Consider the following 26,262-nt stretch of genomic DNA (forward strand, 5'->3'; position numbering starts at 1 on the left):
GTGGCCTGGCAAGCAAGCATCGGTCTGGGAGCCTGGAGGGCCGTGGGGGCCATGGTAGGCATGGCACTGGCGGCCGGGACTGCTGAGGCCTGGGGGTGGCCTGGGTTCTGTCATTGGCTCGCTGCGGGGTCCTGGGTGGAGCCCCTCACCTCTCCAGGCCCTGTGCCCTCACCGGTACGGCAAAGCCGGCTGGGGCGGTGGGGGTGAGGGGCCGTGGACCCTGTTCCCTGAGGTCCTTCCAGACCCAGCGTTACTCCGTCTTCCAGCCCTTACCTTCTTCAGCTCTTCGCCCATTTGATTGGCTTCTGCCACCAGGGGCATCAGTCTGACGTAGTCCTGGAACACCGCCAGCATGCCGGGGTCTGCTTTCCCATCGCCGTGGCTCGCAGCCCCTGGAAACCAGCAGGGTCCCGGTGAAGGTTGGTCACTGGTTCTGGGAGACTTGTCAGCCACGAAGGGGTTTATTTATATGCTTATGTACTCAGTTATTTGATGGTTCACCAAATGTCTACATGGGGCTCCTGGGTGGCTCGGTTGGTTGAGCATCTGACTTCGGCTCAGGTCATGATCTCACAGTTCGTGGGTTCGAGCCCCCGTCGGGCTCTGTGCTGACAGCTCAGAGCCTGGAGCCTGCTTCGGATTCTGTGTCTCCCTCTCTCTCTGCCCCTCCCCAGCTCCTGTTCTGTCTCTTTCTCAAAAATCAACAAACGTTAAAAAAATTAAAGGTCCTAGCAGAGTCCCATGTAGGGATTCTGGTTCCCTAGGAGGATGTACCCGTGTGCACTCATTCAGCTATTGATTGGAGCCTGGACTCTGAGCCGTGAGATGATTTGTAGAAGATTCGCAATTTAAAATGACTTTTGTCCAGCAGAAGATTATTGCCCCCAAAACCATCAACCAGCTTTGTCTAACTCAGTCTTATTTCAGTGTTCTTCCCTCTTGTGCTTTACTGTTGAACCTTGGGAAATGCAGGGGTTAGGGCCCTGACGCCCCATACGGTCAAAAATCCATTCAACTTTTGAGTCCCCCAAAACATAACTACTGATAGCCTTCTGTTGGTCCAAAGACTTACCAATAAGCAGATGATTAACATATATTTTGTATGTTCTATGTATTATATACTTACAATAAAGTAAGCTGGAGAAAAGAAAATGTTAAAGTCATAAGAAAGAAAAAAATACATTTATAGGACTGTGCTGTGTTTATAAAAAAACAAAAAGACCACCACCGTGTATAAGTGGACCCACACAGTTCAAACCCATGTTGTCCAAGGGTCAACTGTATCTATCGCCTTCTTCTCCGTTTATTTTATTTTATTTTTTTTAATGTTTATTTTTGAGACAGAGAGAGACAGAGCATGAACGGGGGAGGGTCAGAGAGAGGGAGACACAGAATCTGAAACAGGCTCCAGGCTCCGAGCCGTCAGCACAGAGCCCGACGCGGGGCTCGAACTCACGGACCGCGAGATCGTGACCTGAGCCGAAATCGGCCGCTTAACCGACGGAGCCACCCAGGCGCCCCTTCCTCTCCGTTTATTAACAAAATAGTTTAATAAATCTTTGACATGTGCTCACTCTACAATATGGAAATCCTAATTTAACTTTCTAAACATTTTCCTTTGAAACAAGATGTTATTTTCTTAGGGAAAGTAGGAGAGCACACAGTGAAAGCAGTTGCTTTTAGATCAGTGGAAAATGCTGGAAGGCAGGGCCCTGAGCTGCTCACCCAGCTTGTCCACACTCACTCCCTCCGCAGCTGCTCTCTCCAGCTGGAAGAAGTCATAGTCGAACCTGGTCAGGTCTTCACTGCCTCGCTCTGATGGAAACCCAATGTAGAGGTAGGCGCTGTTGGATCCCAGGATAATGCGGTCCTAGGGAGGAGACGGGAGGTTCAGCGGGAGCACGCTGCCCTCAGAGAGCAGGGGTGTGGCACCAGCCTGCTCCAGGGGGGACCAAGTCCCCATGGGCAGTCCAGCCGTGGTAAATCACAAACCCTGCACGAGGTCCCCAGAGAGGGAAGAGACCCCTGAATGCAGAGGAAGAGATGGACGTTTTGCTTTTGTGTGCATGCTTTCATTTATTTCTTCCTTTATCCCACACGGAGCTCCGACTCTCCATCAGACATTGCGGACCCCAGTGGGCACCAAACAGACCCGGGCCCTCCCCTCTAGGACTTTATAGACAGACGGTACGATAGCTTGAGAGAGATGCTTGAATGAAATGGGGGTGCTTCTGCAGAAGGTACAATACGGGCGCCTCACTTGCACTGGGGATCAGAGCGGTCCTCTCTCAAGGTGCGCTGTTTACGACTTCAAAGGTGGTCAGTTTCGGCAAGGCAGAGAAGGCTGCGGCCAAACAGAGCCAGGGGTGTTTTGAACAATCAGGAGAAGGTCCGTGTGACCTTCGTGCAGAGCAGTGAGGCGGGAGGTGGCGGTGAGATGAGGCAGCTCACACAGGGGCCCTGAAAGGGTGGCCACTGAGGATTTCCAGGAGGGCGTGGCCTAATCCAAATAGCTTGTCTAGAAGGCTCTCTGTGGTTACAGTGTGGAGAATGGGTTGAAGAGGGGCTTGGGCAGCAGGGAGGCTGGCGGGAGCCCCTGTGGTCATGGGGAGCCAGGCTGGGGTGTGCGGAGGAGACAGGGTGCCTAGTGTTTGCGAGGTGCCGCGTGGTCCCTCCCAATGGCAGATCTTTTAAGAAGTCTAAGATATCATGAAATGTCAGAGCTGGAAAGGGTCTTGGTGGACTTCTAGTTCACTCATCTCTGTTTTATTAAGTCCCGATGGGGGACCTGGGGGGCTCAGTCGGTTAAGGGTCCAACTCTTGATCTCGGCTCAGGTCGTGGTCTCTCGGTTTGTGGGTTTGAGCCCCACGTCGGGCTCTGTGCTGACAGCCCAGAGGCTACTTGGGATTCTCCCTCTGCTTTTCTCTCTCTGCCTCTCCCCTGCTTGCTTGCCCTCTTTCTCACTCTCTCAAGATAAATAAATAAACTTAAAAGCAATGTATAGATGAATTCCCGAGGAGTGAAGTGGCTTTTGCAGGAACACACAGTGGGTTAATATCAGATCTCCCGACCCCAAGCTGTGACCCATGTCGGCCATAGCAGGGGGACATGGGGTGGCTGGCGCCCCCACCCTGCCCGGTGCTTGCCACGGCGTGGAGGCCTGGGGCACCTCACGGGAACCCCTTCTCCTGGCTCTCCGGTGGGACTGCGGAAATTCTGCGGCCAGGCAGGAAAGCTTACCAAATGCTGCAGCTTTGTCTTGGTCACGATGGGCACCCCGTTAACGACAACTTTGCATTTGCTGTGTGGCGTGACCGTCACCTTCCCATCCAAATTTGTGAAGGAAGCGTGTTTATCTGAAATTCTAAAAAGACAAGAGGTCGTCTAGGTAGCCAAAATAATTGTGACTGTAGGGCACACGGTTTTGGTGGTTGCTCCCCACTCGCACGCGTAAGTAAGACCTATGGATGCTGCAGGGTGGCCGGAAGCGGCTCAAGGGGGTCGGGGTAGATAGGAGCCGGAGAAGGACCACAAAGCGATTCTCGTAGCCACAGTACCAGCACCCGCTGAGGGCCAACAGCTACAAGGAGCCCGCATAGGCAGGGTCATCGCTGGGGTCCTCCAAGACTCACGGGCCACAAGACTGAGTGGTGGGGAAATGGAAAGAAAGATGTTTCAGAGGGTTGCTGGGACAGGTGACCAGTGCTGACAGATAATAACGTACATGCCACAGAGAAGGTCAGAGTGGTTTCTGGGTCTCCATGATACAACGGCAGACTTTATATGCTAAAGACTGGGGGACAGATGTCAGAAGTGTCAGATTGGCGGCCCCCTAGACATCATCCGGCTGCCCTGAGTGACCAGCTTCCTAACTGTTCTAGAATGTTCCTAGACTCCTTGGCTGCTGTGGAAGGCTCTGCGTGTTGAGACACTTGTCCGTCCATATCCTTGTGTGCGTGGGGCCCAGGGATGCCATGGGAAAGGCTATACCCTCAGCTCATCTGGAGTTTGGCCATCTACAGGTCCCCACTGGAAGTGTCTGGAAAGGGAGACGAGGGGAATTCCCAGGAAGAGTCAGGAGAAGGGGTCCAGAGGCTGGCGGTGCAGGGGGAAGCCATGTCAGCTGCCCCCCCCTCCCCAGTCAGGGCATGCCCCCTCCCCTCCTGTCCCTGTGCTTTGGTGCCGAAGGGCTGAGGTACGTCAGGGGGACTGGTCGGCAAGCTGATTGAGCCTACAGGCTGGAAATCTGTGGGCGATCAGGACACCCTGGAACTGGGGAGAAGAGCAGAGAGGCCACGGAGGTAGGAGACGGCTGTGAGTTCGTGGGTTCCACAGGGCCTCCTCTTGCAGAAGGGGTCACCCAAAGCCTGGGCTTTCCCTTCGTCCAGTTGGTGAGGGCTCTGAGGGCAGAGAGCTGAGGATGCTATTGCTTTCGGTGGTTAAGACCACGAAGGACGTGGGCCCCTTGTGGTGGGCTCTCTCTTCACTGTCTTCATTTGCTGGCCTCGTCCACTTGTGTCTCCTTGTGCTGAGTCACCATACGGGGGTCTAGCAACGGGTCTTCCCTTCCTCCCGACGTCAGAGCCCAGGAAGCAAAGTGAGTGCGGTGGGAAGGATTTCAGTGGGAGCAGGAAAGCCCTTCCTTCCAGAAGCCCCGAGCGGGTCCCTGAGGACGGCCTGGGAATTTGTCCTGCAGGGTTTGTGGCCCCACCCGGCGAGGCCCAGACAAATGTTGAGAACCTCCCGCGGAATGAGTGGTCACAATTCTTGGACGAAGACGGTTCACGTCAACTTACCCCAAACCTTGAAGGTGGATGGCGTTTGAAGCGGCCCGACCGGCATCACATGAGCCTTGAAAAGAATTAGGATAATTTCTTTTCAAACTTTGTCAGGATTTGACCTTAACAAGCGAACGTGTCTGATGCTTGGGTAGGGCCGTTGCCTCTCCAAGAGGATCGTGTGAAGGGATTTTGCTGCTAGGATTTTCAGTCGTAAGTACCTGGACGCCACCTGGCCTTACGGATGATTGTTTTACTTTCTGCCCTTTTTTTGTGGGCTGCCTAACTTTTTACAAGTTCCACCTTACTCGTGGGGATTCTGGAGGAAGAAACTGTCGAGTCCGGGGCTTAGGAGATATGCTGCAGCCCGGCCACAGGGAAGGTCCTGGTCTGTGCAGTGACGGACCCGGACAGCACCGAGAGCACCACGCCGGCTCCCCCCGGGGGCCACCCCACACCCGGGCCCTACCTGCATCCAGTGCAAGCCCTCTCCTGTCCGGGTGTGCCCAGGGCCGGGGTGCGGAAAGCCTCGTGTTACTACAATACAGATGCTGTTTTCCAACAACTGAATAGATAAACAAAATGTGGTATACGCATATAATGGAATATTATTCAGTCTTAAAGAGGAAGGAAATTCTGGGGCGCCTGGGTGGCTCCGTCGGTTAAGCATCCAGCTCTTGGTTTCGGCTCAGGTCATGATGTCACAGTTGATGAGCTCAAGCCTCACGTCAGGCTCTGTGCTTAGAGGGCGGAACCTGCTTGTGATTTTCTCTCTCTCCCTCTCTCTGCTCCACTTGTGCTCGCTCACTCTCTCTCAAATAAAATAAACTTGAAATAAGAAGGATATTCTGACACCTGCTGACAACATAGATGGGCCTTGAGGATACTATGCTGAGTGAGATATGCTAGTCACAGAAGGACAAATACCGCGTGACTCCAATGATGCGGGGTGCCTAGAGTAGTTACATTTGTAGAGACAGGAGGTAGGACAGAAGTGGAACGGAGGGTGCCTGGGGCTGGGGGAGCCGGTGTTGAATGGGGACGGATGTCGGTTTGGGAAGAAGGAAAGGTTCTGGGATTGGGTGGGGGTGATGGTGGCACCACGGTGTGAATGTGCTGATGGCCCTGAACCGTCTACTTAAAAATAGCTAGCATGGTGGGGCACCTGGGTGGCTCAGCCGGCTGAGCATCTGTCTTCGGCTCAGGTCACGATCTCACGGTCCGTGAGTTCGAGCCCCATGTCGGGCTCTGGGCTGACAGCTCAGAGCCTGGAGCCTGCTTCGGGTTCTGTGTCTCCCTCGATTTCTTCCCCTCCCCTGCTCATGCTTTGTCTGTCTCTCTCTCAGGGACGAATAAACATTTAAAAAAATTTTTTTTAAAAAAAGCTAGGATGGTGAATTTTATGTTCCACCTATTTACCGCAAAAAGAAAGATTCAAAAGAGAAAGAAACACAAAGCAAGAAGCCTGAGCAGGTCCAGCGTGGGTCGGGAGGGGTGAGTACCAGCCTGAATGAAATACTTGAGGACCCCTGTGAGCTGCGGGTCCTCGTTGACGTTGAGAAGGTGAGGGAAGGTCTTCATTATCCACTGCTCCTGGGGGAGAGACGGGAGTCCTGTCACCACACAGGGCCAGCACGTTCAAGGCAGTAGCATTCCTTTCCTATCCATGTCCTACCAAAGCCACTTGTCTGTGCGTCCTGTCAGATCGTTCAGGAAAGCCCAGTGGGACTGGGACGGGAGGCCCTGCTCACAGCGCGGGTGAGACCCCACCCGCGGCAGGTCAGCCGAGGGGCCTGAGCTCATCTGGACGGGACTGTTGCAAAGCACGGCCAGTTTCCGTCTCTGTCCCCCCTTCTACCCTGACTTCTACCCCACTCTTTTCTTCAGGTCCCCCCGCATCCCAGCTGTCCTGGTGCCCCATCGGGTGCCTCACCTGGGTCCCCCTTCCCACTAAACCCGCTACCCTACATCACAGGCTCCCCCAGACTAGCTCACTAGCTCAGGTCCTGCAGGCTAGCTCACTGGTGATCCGATGTTGGTGATCAAATGTGGCACGTGCCGTATACCCTCTCTGGGTTACCCGAGCGTGTCTCATCCCTCAACCTGGTATTAGTGGTCTTGAACTTATAGAGGATTGACTGCCGATCAGAACTGGAGTAAATTGTTCAAGCACAAGAAAGCTTTTCAGTTTTGAAATTCTGATAACGAGTAAGGGAGATAAGAGTCTTTTCCGTTGCTCCTGTCCTTACTTCTAGAGTCCTTGGACCCTAACTCGTCCTGGCCTCCTGGTGTCACAGGCCCCTGGCCCCACTGCGCTCCCCCCGCCTGAGGCTCACTTCCATTTCAGGCTTCCCGAGCCCTTCGGGAGCCAGTCTGGGCCTCTGCCTCCACTCCGGAAGTGCTCCAAGGCTGGCCCACGACTTGGGGTCTGTGCAGAGCTGTGGCTTTGGGGAGTCAGGTCATGGCGGGAGGGCGCTGTGGATGGGGAGCCCAGAGGGCATCTCCCCGACCCGAGTACAAAACTCGCATCACAGCTCACGTATGCTCCGGCAGATACTACGGTTCAGGGTCACGCCGTGCGGTCCCCGGAAGATGGTGCACAGTCCTCGAATTCTCCCCAAACTGTAATTATCAGCAGCCTTGACTCATCAAGGCCTCTCGGCTTCCTTCCCCCTCCCACCCCGCCCTCCTCTCCCCTAGCGCCGCCAGCGGCATCGGCAGAAGTCATTTGTCACTTAATCACATGCCGCGTCTCACGTGTTACACATTCTCCGGGGGGGGGGGGGGAGCCACCCCGATGATCCACTGGACGGCAGCCCAGGCGGCCGTGCACACGTGGGAAGAGTGTGAGGCTCCCTGCCAGGTGTGGGCCTCGGCAGGTGGACGGAAGGAAGCTCACCTTGGCCATGGCCACGTGGTGCTGTCGCCACTCTTCCCGAGCCTGCTCCAGCTGGCGCGCCCAGGGCCCGGCTTCTGCCAGTGGGCGGGCCGGCTGCTCTGGAAGGAAGGAAGGGGCTTAAGCAGCGGGTCTGCTGTGTCGAGGGTGAGGAGCAGAATAACTATAATAGAAGACTACAGAATAACTATAGTCTTCTATAGAATAACTATAGAATTCTATAGAAGACTATAGAATAACTATGATAGAAGAGTCAGGTTGTCTCTGTTCTCAGCCGAAGCCGGGGATGCTGGGCGGAGCGGGAAACTGAGCTGCGCTCACGGTTGAAGAAGTCACCCGGTCGTTTCTACAGAGGGTGCTGTCGTTTTAATGCATCAGAACGTAGAGCAAGAAGGCCTTTTAGGGGAGGAGGCACGACGCTCCGTACTTTCTGTTTGGTTGTGCGGGCACGTGAGAGTGTTCTGTTTTATACCCCAGTTACCGGGCATTCCTACAAGGCCAGGGGACTCACAGCATCACAGGCTCGTGAACATATTTTGTGTCTGCGCTTATTACGCACGGCGGGCATTCGATGCTTACATCCGTCCAGCTCACGATGACACGAACTTTGGGGCTAAGCGAGGCCACCATACCTGGACGGGCCGCAGGCGCTGCCTCTCACATGGGAAGGGCTTTGTTGTGAAGTCCCAGCGAGTTGGGATGCGGGAGCCTGCAGGGGTGCCCACAGAGCCTCTGTCCCCACCGGGCAACCTGGTTTGGGGCGGGACGTGCTGCCAGTACCCGAGAGCCCCTCTGGAACGAGGGAGCCCAGCTGGCGGGGGGCACGGGGGCCGGGCCGCTTGGTGACTGGAGCTCACGCTCCCTGAACCAGCCCTGAGCGCCAGAGGTTTGGACCTCCTGGCATTGTTCTTTTCACTTTAAACCACTTCCTCCAATTTTACTTTGACAGTTTTACAATTTGCCCTTTTCTTGTTCATCCCGTTTTAAGTTATTAACGGGCGCAAAGTTGTAGGCACCTCCCTCCATGCTGCCAAACTGAAATCCTAGGCCTTCCTTCAAAGCAGTGGTTCTGGGGCACCGGGGAGTCAGAAGTCACAGTCAGTGGGCCTGGTGACGCTCACCAGGTGACTCTGATGTGCTGCCTCTGAGGCCTCTGGAGATTCAAACATCATGCAACTGTGTGAGGCCATCAGCCCAGCGAATGTCAAAATGGCCACCATGCAAACCTGGGAAGGACGGAGTGGCCTCGGCAGAAACGACGGCTTCAAAGTAAAAATGGCGATAAAAATGAGACTAAAATGATCATTCAAAAAGGGCGGGGCCACTTAACTGCAAGTGAATCTGCATTTGTCTCAAAATGAAGTATTTTTTCCCGAGGCTGGGGCCTAAATGTCCCCAGAGGGTGCCCCTGGCCTGTGCCAGGCTCCGGCGATTCCAAGCAGGGGTTCCCCACCTCCCCGCCGAGCCCCAGGCTGAGCCTGCAGCCGGTCCCTCCCTCCATCCCACTCCCAGCCTTCCTGCTGCTGGCCTGGACCGGCATTGCTCCTGACTCAGTTTACCTGCCATTCCGGAATTCCTGCGTGCGAGCAGCGCTCTGTCGTTCTCTGCCTTTGACTCTCTCATCAGCGTCGAGGTGTTGACCACGGCTCTGTTCCGGATCTTTTTAGCCCTTCCATGTGCAAAGATGAACACGCACTCAGTCCCGGACCCCTTTGGGGAGCACAGGCCAGAAACCAGCCAAGTGGGACCTTTCGGCCCAGGCGACTCCAGATGCCAGCAGGCTGGGCGCCAGTGAACGGTGAAGGCCGAAAGGGACTTTAGTGACATCCACGGTTGAAATAAACATGACCAGCCCCGCCGGACCCACAGCCTGGCCCCGACGCGACCCGGGCCCTGAACCCACTCGCCCATCGGCCGACTCCGCTAGTGGAAACATCTATGCGTCGTTGCTGACAGGCGTAACCCCACCCTGGAGGCTGTCAGCAGCTGTTCCGGGCTGGAAAGGGAACCTAGGGGTCACCTGTTTCCCTGCCTTCTAGTGTCCCAGAGAAAACACGAGATGCCCCCGAGCACTGCATGGGGCATACTTCTGCCGACACATTATTTACTTGCTCTTCGCCTGCTATTCAGGTTTAACCGGGAGCCTGTGTTTTGTATTTGCTAACTGTGGCCGCCGCCTTACTCCTTTCGTTGAGGAAATGGGGTTTTCAGGGTTTGCCCTGGGGTCACACAGCCCATGGCAGCTCCAGGCTCAGAGCCCGGGACTCTGGGCTACTGTTTTCTCCTTCCTCTGCAGCCGTAGTCTCTCAGTGGGAAATCTGCTCGTGACAGATTTGCGTCTGATAAGCAGAGAGACCGAACTGACGGAAAGATCCGAGCTCGTGCTGCAGACGCTGAAAGAAACATCTAACGGTGTAAAACGATACGGAGGCTGCACCGTTGCAGAGGCCGCTGGCACGTGTCCCTAAAATGCCAGGGCTCCCTGCCAGGGACAGGGCCAAAGGGAAGACCACTGCTCGGTGGTGCAGTGACAGCCATCATCTCTGAGCATTCAGCACGTGTCAGAACCTTGCCGGGAACGGGCTCGTGCAGGATCTGTTGTGTTCTTCCCCCCACCAACTCTGATGAGAAATCACCTCCCTCGACATGGGACAGAGCTGAGGGCTAGGGAGGTACGGCGTGTCACCCAAGGTCACACGGCTGGTGGGGCCAGATTCTGACCCACACGCAAGCCCGTAGACCTGACCAGGGACGTGTCACGGTAGGTGGCAGTTTCATTTCACACACCAGCTCCAGCTTCCTGGGACCAGGCCCGAGGATTCCAGGTTCCTGTCCGAACCCGGCAGGTGGGCCTCAGGGTGGATTCCGGACTCTGCCACACGAAAGGGAAAGGGTGGTGGCAGCATGTGGCTTTTACCCTGCTTAGAGGTCCCCTCTGCCTGCACCCTTATCTTTTTTAAAAGGGTCAAGAGAGAGGCACCTGGGTGGCTCAGTCAGTTAAGTATCCGACTTTGGCTCGGGTCACGGTCTCGCGGTTCGTGAGTTCGAGCCCCACGTCGGGCTCTGTGCTGACAGCTCGGAGCCCGGAGCCTGCTTCGGATTCTGTGTCTCCCTCTCTCTCTCTCTCTGCCTCTCCCCCGCTCGTGCTCTGTCTCTTTCTCAAAAATAATAAATAAACAGTTAAAAAAATTTTTAAAAAGGGTCAGGAGAAGCAGGATCCAGATCCCTAGAATGTGTCGGGGCAGCAGCCTCGTGCTGGGGCTGAGTATGCAGGCTCGCCTCCCTGGCCCCCTGGACGGAAGGAAGCTGGCAGGGAGAGCCCTCCCCGCCCCCGGAAAGAGGAGCCTAGACCGTCAGGCCACCCCAAGAGTAGAACCCGTGTGCACGGGGCCTGGGCAAAGGAGACCAAAGCCAAGAAAAGCGTGGAGCTGGAGGCTGGGCGACAGCCCAGGGAAGTGCCTCACACGTGCTTGTCTTCACCTATTGGCATAAACGTCCCCTGCCTGCCCCCGCACGCCACCCGTGTGCCATGTGACAAGGGAGAAACACGTGAATGGGCAGCTATGTGGCAGGAAAATACAGGAAGAAGGATTCCAAGCATGGGATCGGCCCCCAGGCTTCCCCCATCGATGGGAACCCGCGGGGCCTCTCCCATGCAGAATAGGGGTGACATTAGGGTCTGAGTCCTCAGTTCTGTCTCCTTTTGTTTATTTCCTCCCACCTCTCTCTCTCACAAATCATTCCGTTCTGCCTTCTCCTGACCTCTCCCCCCAACTGCCAGCCCATTGCGTAGAGGGGTACCAGAAGAATCTGACTTAGAACCCCTAGGGATACTACGTATCCACAAACGTACCTTTCGGCGTATCTTAACGTGGATAAAGTTTCCTCATAGCAGATGTCAGCGGGACTTATGGCCGCTATCTGTAAAAGAACGTCCCTTTCAGATTTTGTAATTTTAGACGGATTTGCCGTTGTGATACGCTAAGGTTCATAGCATTTCTTGTCATTTACGGTATTGTTCGAACTTTGCAACTCAGAAGGCGCGGACACACATTGATAGCACGTGCTCACCCCACGTATGCCACATACACACGTGACCTCTGCAGCGCACCGACACCGCAGATTCAGGACACAAACACCACAATTTCACAACACACACACACACACACACACACACAGGCCCGGAGAAAAACCATGTGTTCAAGATCTGTCTGATAATCACTGGCAGAGCTGGGCCTGGAGCCGGGCCTGACTCACTCTCAGGCCCTTGTCCTCAGTAGTAAGTCCCCAGAGGGTGGATGGGGATTCAAGTGACTGTTGAATGTTGGCCTTGCAGATTCTCTTTTCTTTCTGCTTCCTGAGAGGGCCAGTGACCCCACCCCCTGCCCCCTAACCTCCTCTCCACCACATTTTTTCTGTTAAAGCACGGTAGTGCCCCAGGCGGGGCGTTAGCCTGCAGGCCTGAAAGGCTCCTCTCTCACAGGCACACCCCTGCTCAGACCTGTTACACCTGATTTTGTAGTCTTACATTCAGAGGATCTTATGGGCCTTCTTTTATCCCAGGTCCTCAGGGGGAGCAGGGAAGGTCCCATGAGGCCAACAGGCCAGCTTCAAAATGAAATATTTGTAGATACTTAGGCAAGATTAAATAGGAAAGAGTAAAGATTGTGTTTTGTTGTGAATTTGGGAAAGAGTGCACAGAGCAGGCCCAGCGGTGAGCAGTTTTCTCCTAAGCGGGACAGCAGGCCGGAGGCCAGTATGAATCTGCCGGCAGAATGTGCCAGTCTGTTCCTTTTCGCACCTGGAGCTGAAGAGCAGAGAGTCCCGATTTTAACACATCCCACATTGTACCCCCTTGGCAAATATGCGATACTAAGAGTCTAGAGTCTTTGCTGAGATGACACGATTTAGCTACTCGCCGGGTTCAACAGCTGCCTGGTGTCTCACATGGTCAAAATGATTTCCGGTCTTGCCACGAAATGACCACCGATTTAGAATAGTACGACGTTATCAGTGTTATTTTAAAATGTGTACTAATTTTTTCCTGGCAATAATAGTGGTGTATGTTCCTTATAAAGAATCTGAAAGCTACAGAAATGAATAAAAAATTAAAATTAGCAGTATTTGAACACTGTAGCGGAAAGAGTCTCAGGAGTCTCGACGTACGTAAGAATGTGTGACGTGAATGCAAAATGCGGCATCATGGTACAGTGAGCGTGATTTTAATAATAACAGTGACAACAACACAATAGCTAAATCAGTCTGCTGTGTTGTAAGAAAGTCACTTTACCAAAGTGGTTCTGCTGTTCCCGCCCAGAGCTGGCTGGAGAAGTTTGGTCAGGACAGAATCTCTGTAGGGAATGTGCAAGACTTTCTTCCCCGTGGCTGCATCAGCCAGAGCACTGGATGAAAAAGAAACATCAGATTTAAAAATATATATATGCCAAGAAGAAATCTGCTTCCCGGGAGATAAGTCAGAAATACCCTTCATGTCTCCTCTTTGACCCCATAAACCTGAGACATGACTCTAATGATATCCAAGAGTTGAGACATCTGCCAGACGAAGATGCGGAAGCAAGACAGCTAACCACATGAGCCACTGGCTGCCTCTCTGAGATCAACCCTGGAGACACCATGACAGACAGAGGGAAGTCCGGATCTGAGGCTCTAACACCCTAAACCCTGTGAGGAAAACCCAAAGAGCCTGCAGGCTATTGTAAATCTGTGTATAGAAAAGAGTTTCAACCCGAGGAAGAGGGTGGCCCCACTAGCAGTGTGCCGGCCAGTGCGGGGAGGGGGTTAATTCCTCTTCTTGTTTTTCTTCCGTACTTCCTTCAGAGCAACCCATAAAGGTAGGACCCCATATAACAACGCAGCACAGAAGCTGTACGTGAGAAGTAAATGTGCCACCCCTCCCCACCAACTCCAGGGTCTGCAAAGATCGCAGCATTGTCATTGATGAGAGCAGGGAGGAGGAGGGAGGCAAGCCTATCTATGAGAAATTATGATCACAAAAAGTGAAAAGGAATTTATAAAGGTATTCTAGCTGATTTGGAAAAGAAACTAAAGGAGCTTCTAGAAAGAAATACAGTAATTGAAATTAAAAACACACAAGACAGGGGCGCCTGGGTGGCTCAATTGGTTAAGTGTACAACTCTTGATTTCAGCTGAGGTCATGATTTTGCTGTTCGTGGAATCGAGCCCTGCATTGGGCTCTGTGCTGACAGCATGTAACCTGCTTGGAATTCTCTCTTTCTTCCTCCCTCCTTCCCTCCCTCCCCTTTTCTCCCTTGCACCCTGCCCCCCATCTGCTTGCTTGCTCTCTACTCAAAATAAACTTAAAAAAATTTTTTAAAACACACTGCACAGGTTTAACAGCAAACTAGACACTGCTATTATTGGAATTAGTGAAATAGATACGTCAAAAGAGATTAACCAGATTGCAGCCTGGAGACATGGAGATGGGAAACAAGCCAGGAAGGTTATGAGACATGGAGGACAGAGTGAGATTTAAATAATCTAAATTGAAGTTCCAGAAAAGAAAGAAAACAAGTGGGCACAGATGGTACATGAGAAGTAATGGCTGAGAATTTTCCAGTACTGGTGAAAATCACTAATCTGCAGAACTATAGGGACCAGGGAATTCCAAGCAGAGTAAATAAAAATAAATTCACACTCAAATGTAACATAACCGAATTGGAGAACATCAAAACAGAAGAGCTCAAAAGCAGCCAGGGGACAAAGACTGATTGACTTCAAGGAAATAGCAATTAGACCACCAGCAGAAAACAGGAGACTGTATCCTTCATGAGCTGAAAGAAAATACTACACTTCTGGAATTCTATCCCCAGCACAATTATCTTCCAAGGATGAGGTGAAATAAAGACATTTCAACCAAACAAAAACAGAATTTGCCATCAGCACGTGATCACTGAAGGAAATTCTACAGAATATACTTCCACCAGGAGGAAACTGATCTTAGATACAACTCTGAGTAAATAATTGGGGCGCCTGGGTGGCTCAGTTGGTTAAGCGTCCAACTCTTGATTTTGGCTCAGGTTACAATCTCACAGTTGGTGAGATTGAGCCCTGATTCAGGCTCTGCACTGATGGCATGGAGCCTGCTTAGGGTTCTCTCTCTTTCCCTCTATCTCTGCTCCTCCCTCTCTCAAAATAAACATTTGAAAAAAAGAAGTGAAGGGGAGGGGTCAAGATGTCAGAGCAGCATGGAAGCTTTTTGCTTCTCTCATCCCTGAAATGCAGCTAGATCAACACCAAACTATCTGGCCAACCTAAAAAATTGATATGAAGGTTAACACAACAGTCTGCACAACTTGAACCACGGAACTCAGCAGATAAGCAGTGTGGAGAGGTGAACTGGGGGAGAGAGAAGCCACAGAGGGTAGAGAGGTGTTTTTACTTGCAGAAAGAGGATGGAGATGGGGGGAGAGTACAGGAAAAGCACTCCCCCCGAAAGCAGCTGGAGAGAAAGAGAAAGAGTGGAAACACCCATAAGGGACTTAACAAGAAGGGGAGAAAGGAGAAAAAAGAGGGTTTAAATACCATTGAGAGTCTATAAACAGGGGTCACAATCTGAAACTCCACAGCTCTATACCTGGCAGAGCTCTGGTGGGAAGAGTGAATCCCCAGGAGCAGACAGTGAGGTCTGAGGGGTCCTCGGGCCACACAGGAAGAGGCAGTTCCTCTGCTGAGAGGACATTTGGCAGAGGCTATGTGGCCTTCCCACAGGCAAAGGTCTCAGTGGACCCCAGAGAACAGCCATATTTGCTGGTGTTGGAACAAGGATGTTAAGGGGTGGTGAAGCCTGGCACCAGATGTGTATTGTGATCTACCATAATTCTTGAAACACTGCTGCTACATGATTGAGTGAACTTTTTCTGGGGTGGGCTGGCACCTGGCCATAGTCTCTGGCATCTGCAGCAGTGCAGTCATGTGAATGTTCCTGGCTATGGGCTGGCACCCAGCCGTTGCTTGGCAAGACCTTCCCCCAGACAGTCTAAGTGGGTCAAAGCTGCAGGTCCCTCAGAGGTGAAGGGTTTGGAAACACAACCCCATCTGAGATAAAACTCGGGAGGGAGGTGCCACCTGGCAGCCTGATGGCTTGGTCATGGAAAGTGTAAAGGCAGGGAGTGGACTGGAGCTGGAGACAAGGGAGGGGTGATTGATTGCCAGTTGGCAAGAGCACAGAGTTCTGATACTAGAGACTGGGTAGCTGGGTGATGCCATTTTCACCTCTCCCACACATGCACATACACATGTACACTCACCACAATGATCCACCCCAGTAAACTAAGTGCCCATCTAGTGGAGAATGGAGCAAGATGTCTGAACCAGAATTTAGAATCACAATAAGAAGAATACTAGCTGGGGTTGAAAAAAAGCATAAAATCCCTTTCTGCAGAGATAAAAGAAGTAAAATCTAGTCAGGACGAAATTAAAAATGCTATAACTGAGATGCAATCTTGAATGGATGCCACGGCAGCAAGGATGGATGAAACAGAGCAGGGAATCAGCGATATAGAAGACAAACTTATGGAGAATAATGAAGCATAAAAAAAGAGAGAAACTAAGGCAAAAGAGCATGATATAAGAATTAGATAACTCAGTGACTCATTAAAAAGGAATAATATCCAAATAATAAGGGTCCCTGAAGATGAAGAGAGAAAAAGGGGTAGAAGTTTTATGTAAGCAAATCATAGCAAAAAACTTTCCTAACCTGGGAAAAGACACAGACATCAAAATCCAGGAAGCACAGAGAACTCCCATTAGATTCAACAAAAACTGACCATCAGCAAGGCATATCATAGTCAACTTCACAAAATACACAGACAAGGAAAGAATCATGAAAGCAGCAAGGGGAAAAAAGTCCTTAACCTACAAGGGAAGACAGATACGGTGCACAGCAGACCTATCCACAGAAACTTGACAGGCAAGAGAGGAGTGGCAGGATATAGTCAATGTGCTGAATCGGAAAAATATGCAGCCACAAATTCTTTATCCAGCAAGGCTGCATTCAAAATAGAGGGAGAGATAAAAAGTTTCCCAAACAAAAAAAAAACCTAAAGGAGTTCGTGACCACTAAACCACCCCTATAAGAAATTTTAAGGGGGACTCTCTGAGGGGAGAAAAGATAAAACAAAACAAAAAATACCAAAAGCTACAAAGACTAGAAAGGACCAGAGAACACCACCAGAAACTTCCAACTCTACAGGCAACACAATGGCAATAAATTCATATCTTTCAGTACTCACTCTAAATGTCAATGGACTAAATGTTCCAATCAAAAGACATAAGGTAACAGAATGGATAAGAAAACAAGATCCATCTATATGCTGTTTACAAGAGACCCATTTTAGACCTAAAGACACCTTCAGATTGAAAGTAAGGGGGTGGAGAACCATCTATCATGCTAACGGTCAACAAAAGAAAGCTGGAGTAGTGATACTTATATCAGACAATCTAGATTTTAAAATAAAGACTGTAACAAGAGATGAAGAAGGGCATTATATCATAATTAAGGAGTCTATCCACCAAGAAGATCTAAACATTTATGCTCCCAATGCAAAACACCCAAATATATAAATCAATCACAAAAATACAGAAACTCATTGATATTAATACCATCATAGTAGGGGACTTCAACACCCCACTTACAGCAACGGAAGTCTAATCAGAAAATCAGCAAGGAAACAATGACTTTGAATGACACAGTGGACTGGATGGACTTAACAGATATATTCAGAACATTTCATCCTAAAGCAGCAGAATACACATTGTTCTCGAGTGCACATGGAACATCCTCCAGAATAGATCCCATACTGGGACACATATCAGCTGTCAACAAGTTCAAAAAAGATCATACCGTGAATATCTTCAGACTACAATGCTATGAAACTTGAAATCGACCACAAGAAAAAAATTGGAAAGACAAATACTTGGAGACTAAAGAACATCCTACTAAAGAATGAATGGGCTAACCAAGAAGTTAAAGAGGAAATTAAAAAGTACGTGAAAGCCAATAAAAAATGATAACATGACAGCCCAAAACCTCTGGGACACAGCAAAGGTGGTCATAAGAGGAAAGTATATAACAATCCAGGCCTTCTTAAAGAAGGAAGAAAGTTCTCAGATACACAACCTAACCTTACACCTTAAGGAGCTGGAAAAAGAACAGCAAATAAAACCCCAAAACAGCAGAAGACAGGAAATAATAAAGATTAGAGCAGAAATCAGTGCTATCAAAACAAATAAAAAACAACAGATCAATGAAGCCAGGAGCTGGTTCTTTGAAAGAATTAATAAAATTGATAACCCCCTAGCCAGTTTGATCAAAAAGAAAAAGGAAAGGACCCAAATAAATAAAATCAAGAATGAGAGAGATCACAACCAACACTGCAGAAATACAAACAATAAGAGAATATTATGAGCAATTATATGCCAATAAATGGGGCAATCTGGAAGAAATGGACAAATTCCTAGAAACATATACCCTGCAAAAACTGAAACAGGAAGAAATAGAAAATTTGAACAGACCCATAACCAGTAAGGAAATCGAATTAGTAATAAAAAATCTGCCAAAAAACAGGAGTCCAGGGCCAGATGGCTTTCCAGGGGAATTCTACCAAACATTTAAAGAAGAGTTAACACCTATTCTTTCTTAGCTGTTCCAGAAAAATAGAAATGGAAGTAAAACTTCCAAACTCATTCTGTGAAGCCAGAATTACATTGGTTGCAAAACCAGACAATGACCCCACTAAAAGGAGAACTACAGACCAATTTCCCTGATAAACATGCTTTCAAAAATCCTCAACAAGATACTAGCCAACCGGATCCAACAATACATTAAAAGAATTATTCACCACTACCAAGTAGGATTTATACCTGGGATGCAGGGCTGGTTCAATATCTGCAAAACAGTCAATGTGATTTATTACATCAATAAAAGAAAGGAGAAGAACCACATGGTTCTCTCAATAGATGCAGAGAAAGCATTTGACAAAATGCTTTGATAAAAAAAAAAAAAAAAAACCTCAATAAAGTAGGGCTAGATGGAGCATACCTCAAGATCATGAAAGCCATATATGAAAGACCCACCGCTGATATTATCCTCAACAGGGAAGAATTGGGAGCTTTCCCCCAAAGGTCAGGAACACGACAGGTATGTCCACTCTCACCACTGTTATTCAAGATACTATTGGAAGTCCTAGCCTCAGTAATCAGACAACACAAAGGCATAAAAAGCATCCAAATTGGCCAGGAGGAAGTCAAACTTTCACTCTTTGCAGACGACATGATACTCTATATGGAAAACCCAAAAGATTCCACCAAAACACTGCTACAACTGATCCATGAATTCAGCAAAGTCTCAGGATATAAAATCAATGCACAGAAATCGGTTGCATTTCTTACACCAATAATGAAGCAACAGATAAATCAAGGAATCAATCTCATTTATGATTGCACCAAAACCCATAAAATAACTAGGAATAAACCTAACCAAAGATGTAAAATCTATATACTGAAAACCATAGAAGCTTATGAAAGAAATTGAAGACACAAAAAAGTGGAAAAATATTCTGTGCTCCTGAATTAGAAGAACGAATATTGTTAAAATGTTGATACTACCTGGGGCACCTGGATGGCTCAGTTGGTTAAACGTCTGACTTCAGCTCAGGTCATGATCTCACAGCTCGTGAGTTTGAGCCCCATGTTGGGCTCTGTGTGACAGCTCAGAGCCTGGAACCTGCTTCAGACTCCGTGTCTCCCTCTCTGCCCCTCCCCCACTTGTGTGCTCGCTCGCTCTCACTCGCTGTCTCAAAAATAAAACTTTAACAAAATTTTTAAAAATAAAATTAATGTCTATACTACCCAAAGCAATCTACATTTTCAATGCAATCCCTATCAAAATAGCACCAGCATTTTTCACAGAGCTAGAACAAACAATCCCAAAATTTGTGGAACCAGAAAAGACCCTGAATAGTCAAAGCAATCCTGAAAAAGAAAACCAAAGCTGGAGGCATCACAATTCAAGACCTTCAAGCTGTATTGCAAAGCTGTCATCATCAAGACACTATGGTACTGGCACAAGAGCAGACACTTAGACCAATGGAAAAGAATAGAGAACCCAGAAATGGACCCACAAACATAGGACCAACTAATCTTTGACAAAACAGGAAAGAATATCCAATGGAATAAAGGCAGTCTCTTTGCAAATGGTGCTGGGAAAACTGGACAGGGACATGCAGAAGAATGAACCTGGACCACTTTCTGACACCATACACAAAAACAAACTCAAAATGGATGAAAGACCTAAACATAAGACAGAAAGTCATCAAAATCCTTGAGGAGAAAGCAGGCAAAAACTTCTTTGACCTCGCCTGCAGCAACTTTTTACTCAACACATCTCCGGAGGCAAGGGAAACAAAAGCAAAAATGAACTACTGGGACCTCATCAAAATAAAACCTTCTGCACAGCGAAGGAAACAATCAGCAATACTAAAAGGCAACCAACAGAATGGGAGAAGATATTTGCAAATGATATATCAGATGAAGGGTTACTATCCAAAATCTATAAAGAATTTATCAAACTCAATACTCTAGAAGCAAATAATCCAGTGAAGAAATGGGAAAAGACATGAATAGACATTTTTCCAAACAAGACATCCAGATGGCTAACAGACACCTTAAAAAATGTTCAACCTCACTCATCATCAGGGAAATACAAATTAAAACCACAGTGAGATATCACCTCACACCAGTCAGAATGGCTAAAATTAACAACTTGGGAAACAACCAATGTTGCAAAGGTGTGGAGAAAGAGGATCTCTTTTGCACTGCTGGTGGGAATGCAAACTGGTGAAGCCATTTTGGAAAACAGTACGAAGCTTCCTCAAAAAGTTAAAAATAGAACTACCCAGTGACCCAGTAATTGCACTTCTAGGTATTCATCCAAGGGATACAGGTGTGCTGTTTCAAAGGGGCACATGCATCCTTCAATGTTTATAGCAGCACTATTGACAATAGCCAAAGTATGGAAAGAGTCCAAATGTCCATCAACATATGAATGGATAAAGAAGATGTGGTATATATATAAAGTGGAGTATTATTCAGCAATCAAAAAGAATGAATTCTTGCGATTTGCAACTACATGGATGGAACTAGAGGGTATTTTTACTAAGCAAAATTAGTCAGAGAAAGACAAATATCACATGATTTCACTCATATGTAATTTAAGATACAAAACAGATGAACATAAGGGAAGGGAAGTGCAAATAATATAAAAACAAGAATGGGGACAAAACATAAAAGACTCTTAAATACAGAGAACAAACTGAGGGTTGCTGGAGGGGTTGTGGGAGGGGGAATGGGCTGAATGGGTAAGGGTCATTAAGGAAAACCCTTGTTGGGATGAGCACTGGGTGTTATACATAGGATATGAATCACTGGAATCTACTTCTGAAGTCATTATTGCACTATATGCTAACTTGGATGTAAATTTAAAAATAAATGAATAAAATTAATAAAAAAATGAATTCAGAGACAGAAAGAAATCTAGTATATCAATAGCACTAATGAAGAAAGAGGATTTCGAGAGGGAAAAGTGAAGAATTTAAAAAACGAACACTGTCAAACAGAAATAATCATGTATTTTGGGGTTAAAGAAGAATAGAATTAAAATACATATCAAAATTACATATGGAGGATGGAGATCCTTGTAGTATTCAGGAAGAGGATAACGCATTCACTATTGTTCAGACTTTGGCCAATCAAACAGATTAAAAAGGCAAGTAACGGTTAAGCGTATATTCACTTTTGGTCTATGACAGTGATAAAAGATCCCCTGAGGAGAGGAGGAACTATTCAACAGTGTAACTGGAAAAATTGGTAATCTATAAGGTAAAAATAATGAAAAGGACGCCTACCTTATACTACACACACAAATCAAGTCCAGATGGATAGGAAATTAAATGAAATTTAGGGAGATGGCTTTCAGACGCTACTTTTCTTAAACAAGACTCAGGAAATGCTAAACAAAAAACACTACCATGATTTCTACTCATCAATAGACACCTTACATTGAAAAGACATGCTATGTGCTGGGTGAAGGTGCTTATATGCCTGAGAAAAGAGTAATAAAAATATGTAAAGAATGCCTATGAATCAATAAAAAGACAGTAACTGGATAGAATAATGGGAAAAACAGAACGTTTTGAGAGGAGACATATTGCCAGTAAACGTATCACATGATGCTCAAACTTGCTAAAAACCAAGAGTATCAAGACCACGGTAAGGTATCTTCATACCCATTTAATTAGTAAATATCAAGAAGTGTGATAATACCAAGCCTTAGAAAAGATGTGGATCAATGGGATATTTTATCCATTGCTGCTGGGAATGTAAATTGGCCCCACCATTTTGGAAAATAACTTGTCACCACCCTCAAAATTTATTATTGCACACAACTTATATATAATCCAACAATTTTAGTCCTTTTTCTATACTCAAAAGAAACTTTAATATATTGATACCCTGTGATTTGTACAAGAATGTTCATAATAGCGCCATTTGTAATAGCAAAAAAACCAAAACCTTGGAACAACCAAAATGCCAATCAACAGGAGAACCAATGAAGAAGTTGTGGCATGTTCCCACCATGGAATACTACATCATAAGGAAAAAGAACAACTTCTACTACAAAAAGGAATCTCATAGGCACAATGTCTAGTGACAGAACAGAAGGTAAATTAACTATAGCCACAGATAGCATGGACACATACTGTTAATAATGTTGCATCTAAAAGCCAATCCCGACAATTCTACTCCTGGGTGTGTACTTGAGAAGAATGAGAAATTATTTTCCCCAAAGCACACATACAAGAATGTTCATAGCAACCTTATTTAGAATACTCAAAACCTGGATGCAAATGAAATGTCCATCAATAGGAGAATGGATAAATGATTGTGGCACATTCCTACAATGGAATGCTACATAGCAATGAAAAAGAACTAATAATTGCTACATGAGAAACATGGCCTAGTCTCCTAGACACAGTCCTTAGTGAATGAAGCCAAATGCAAAAAACAATGGCCTCTTATAAATGGTCACATCTATATGAAAATCTATATAGTTAGGCAAAGGTCAATTTGTAGTGGCAAAGGTCAATTTCTTCTGGTGGAAGTGAAAGCTAGGAGGGAAGTACAAGGGAGGTTTCTGGGTTTTGGAAATGTTCTATATCTTGAGCTGGGTGATAATTACACAGATATATACGTATAAAAATTCATTGACCTGAACATTTAAGATTTGCACACTTTTTGTAGTTTATATTTTAATCACTTAAGAACAGGATCGAGAAAACAATGTAATATTTTATACCCTTTTTAAACATTTCAAAAATGAGTGCCACTAACTAATAATATTCACATGTGATAAAAACAAGAAAGGATGAAAGAAGAAAGGGAGGGAGGGACAGAGAGGGGTAAACAAAATTCAAGATGGCGGTTACCTCCAAGGGGAGCACAGTAGAGAAATACCAACGATTTCTTGGGTTGGGTGGTGGCTTTATTAGTGTTTTTAATTTTATTAAAAAGCAATTTATTTATTTTAAATTTTTTTTTCAACGTTTTTATTTATTTGTGGGACAGAGAGAGACAGAGCATGAACGGGGGAGGGGCAGAGAGAGAGGGAGACACAGAATCGGAAACAGGCTCCAGGCTCTGAGCCATCAGCCCAGAGCCCGACGCGGGGCTCGAACTCATGGACCGCGAGATCGTGACCTGGATGAAGTCGGACGCTTAACCGACTGCGCCACCCAGGCGCCCCCCCCAAAAAAAGCAATTTATTTAAAAGAAATAGGAGGACCAGGTATGAACCAACGATGACAGTGGGTCATGAATCAAGGGTTATGATTAATTTTTGATATCTGAGGTCATTTTTACGATAGAAATAAATACCCATGCACAGGTTATTTACCTGATAACATTTCCTAAATTGGTTAAACTTAAGTTAACTTGTGATCCTTCCCTCAGTCTGTCTCCTTCAGATCCTGAAGATTTCTGCCTTTCACTTCCTGCTAAATCCACCAAATTAATCGTGGATTGCTTGGTGAGGTCTCTGTCCAGGAAAACCTGTGTGGGAGAGCACCACAGTCATGTTATCAGAGTGGTAGCAGGCTACATATGAAGTCAGTCCAGTTTACACATTAAAACATTTTTTTTCTACTTGTACTTCACACTCAAAAGCATATAATAAAATTTAAAACATTTAATATTATTGGGGTGCCTGGGTGGCTCAGTTGGTTAGGTGACCGACTGGGTCTCAGGTCATGATCTCCCGGTTCGTGGGTTTGAGCCCCATATCGGGCTCTGTGCTGACAGCTCAGAGCCTGGAGCCTGCTTCGGATTCTGTGTCTCCCTCTCTCTCTGCCCCTCTTCCGCTCACACTCTGTCTCTCTCTCAAATGTAAATAAACATTAAATTTAAAAAAACATTACACATTAATATGTAATATATAATGTATGTATTATATATTATAAATAAAAAATATAAATTTAAAATATAAATTAATATATAATATATATTATAAATAAAAATTAATATTATAAATTTAAAACATATAAAATTTTAAAACATATAATGAAAATGAAAAAGCCATCTGTTTTACAATGGCATTTTACAATAATACACCACCAGGCCCAAATATCTCTGTTACTCCCTCTCAATTTTGCAGAGCTATTCCCAGTGATCTATTAGATACCAATTGCTGTTCTCAAGTATTTTGATGGTCAAACATTTTAATTTTTTTTTAACGTTTATTTATTGAGAGACAGAGACACACAGCTGAAGTCAGATGCTTAACCGACTGAGTCACCTGGGTGCCCCGATGATCAAACATTTTATTTTATTTTATTTTATTTTATTTTATTTTATTTTATTTTATTTTATTTTATTTTATTTTATTTTATTTATTTTATTTTATTTTATTTTATTTTATTTTATTTTATTTTATTTTTATTATTTAACTTTTTTATTTTTTAAAATTTACATCCAAATTAGTGTATAGTGAAGCAATGATTTCAGTAGATTTCTTAATGCCCCTTACCCATTTAGCCCATCCCCCCTCCCACAACCCCTCCAGCAACTCTCAGTTTGTTCTCCATATTTATAAGTCTCTTTTGTCCCCCTTTCTGTTTTTATATTATTTTTGTTTCCCTTCCCTTATGTTCATCTGTTTTGTCTCTTAAAGTCCTCATATGAGTGAAGTCATAGGATTTTTGTCTTTCTCTGACTAATTTCACTTAGCATAATACCCTCCAGTCCTATCCATGTAGTTGCAAATGGCAAGATTTCATTCTTTTTGATTGCTGAGTAATACTCCATCATATATATATATATATATATATATATATATATATATATATATATACACACACACACACACACACATATATACACATACACACACACACACACACACACCACATCTTCTTTATCCATTCATCCATCAGTGGACATTTGGGCTCTTTCCATACTTTGGCTATTGCTGATAGTGCTGCTATAAACATGGGGGTGCATGCATCCCTTCGAAACAACACACCTGTATCCCTTGGATAAATGCCTAGTAGTGCAATTGCTGGGTCGTAGGGTAGTTCTCTTTTTAGTTTTTTTTTTTTTGTAAATTTTTTTTTTTCAACGTTTTATTTATTTTTTGGGGGACGGAGAGAGACAGAGCATGAACGGGGGAGGGGCAGAGAGAGAGGGAGACACAGAATCGGAAACAGGCTCCAGGCTCCGAGCCATCAGCCCAGAGCCTGACGCGGGGCTCGAACTCACGGACCGCGAGATCGTGACCTGGCTGAAGTCGGACGCTTAACCGACTGCGCCACCCAGGCGCCCCTCTTTTTAGTTTTTTGAGGAACCTCCATACTGTTTTCCAGAGTGGCTGCACCAGCTTGCATTCCCACCAACAATGCAAAAGAGATCCTCTTTCTCCGCATCCTCGCCAACATCTGTTGTTGCCTGAATTGTTAACGTTAGTCTGACAGGTGTAAGGTGTTATCTCATTGTGGTTTTGATTTGTATTTCCCTGATGATGAGTGATGTGGAGCATTTTTTCATGTGTTGGTTGGCCATCTGGATGTCTTCTTTGGAGAAGTGTCTATTCATGTCTGTTGCCCATTTCTTCACTTGATTATTTGTTTTTTGGGTGTTGAGTTTGATAAGTTCTTTGTAGATTTTGGATACTAACCCTTTATCTGATATGTCATTTGCAAATATCTTCTCCCATTCCGTCGGTTGCCTTTTAATTTTGCTGATTGTTTCCTTCGCTGTGCAGAAGCTTTTTATTTTGATGAGGTCCCAGTAGTTCATTTTTGCTTTGGTTTCCCTTGCCTCCAGAGACGTGTTGTGTAAGAAATTGCTGCAGGCAAGACCAAAGAGGTTTTTGCCTGCTTTCTCCTCGAGGATTTTGATGGCTTCCTGTCTTACATTGAGGTCTTTCATCCACTTTGAGTTTATTTTTGTGTCTGGTGTAAGAAAGTGGTCCAGGTTCATTCTTCTGCATGTCCCTG

General features: G+C 46.7%; 1 protein-coding gene across 1 annotated transcript in view; it reads right to left on the reverse strand.

Moving 5' to 3' along the window:
- The window catches only part of LOC112863134 (kinesin-like protein KIF28P), an 81,230-nt gene that overhangs the window by 12,868 nt on the left and 42,100 nt on the right, over nucleotides 1-26,262 (reverse strand). The window contains exons 6-15 of the mRNA XM_086693469.1: nucleotides 23,667-23,821; nucleotides 12,966-13,077; nucleotides 11,529-11,596; nucleotides 9,235-9,344; nucleotides 7,679-7,776; nucleotides 6,282-6,372; nucleotides 4,798-4,852; nucleotides 3,242-3,365; nucleotides 1,726-1,870; nucleotides 274-392 (exon numbers count right to left, since the gene is read on the reverse strand). Of these exons, the coding sequence (XP_086549595.1) occupies nucleotides 274-392; nucleotides 1,726-1,870; nucleotides 3,242-3,365; nucleotides 4,798-4,852; nucleotides 6,282-6,372; nucleotides 7,679-7,776; nucleotides 9,235-9,344; nucleotides 11,529-11,596; nucleotides 12,966-13,077; nucleotides 23,667-23,821 (1,077 nt within the window). The remainder of the gene's footprint in view (nucleotides 1-273; nucleotides 393-1,725; nucleotides 1,871-3,241; nucleotides 3,366-4,797; nucleotides 4,853-6,281; nucleotides 6,373-7,678; nucleotides 7,777-9,234; nucleotides 9,345-11,528; nucleotides 11,597-12,965; nucleotides 13,078-23,666; nucleotides 23,822-26,262) is intronic.

Source organism: Puma concolor, chromosome E4, assembly GCF_028749965.1.
Source record: "Puma concolor isolate L17-30 chromosome E4, mPumCon1.1.hap2, whole genome shotgun sequence".
Lineage (NCBI taxonomy): Eukaryota > Metazoa > Chordata > Mammalia > Carnivora > Felidae > Puma > Puma concolor.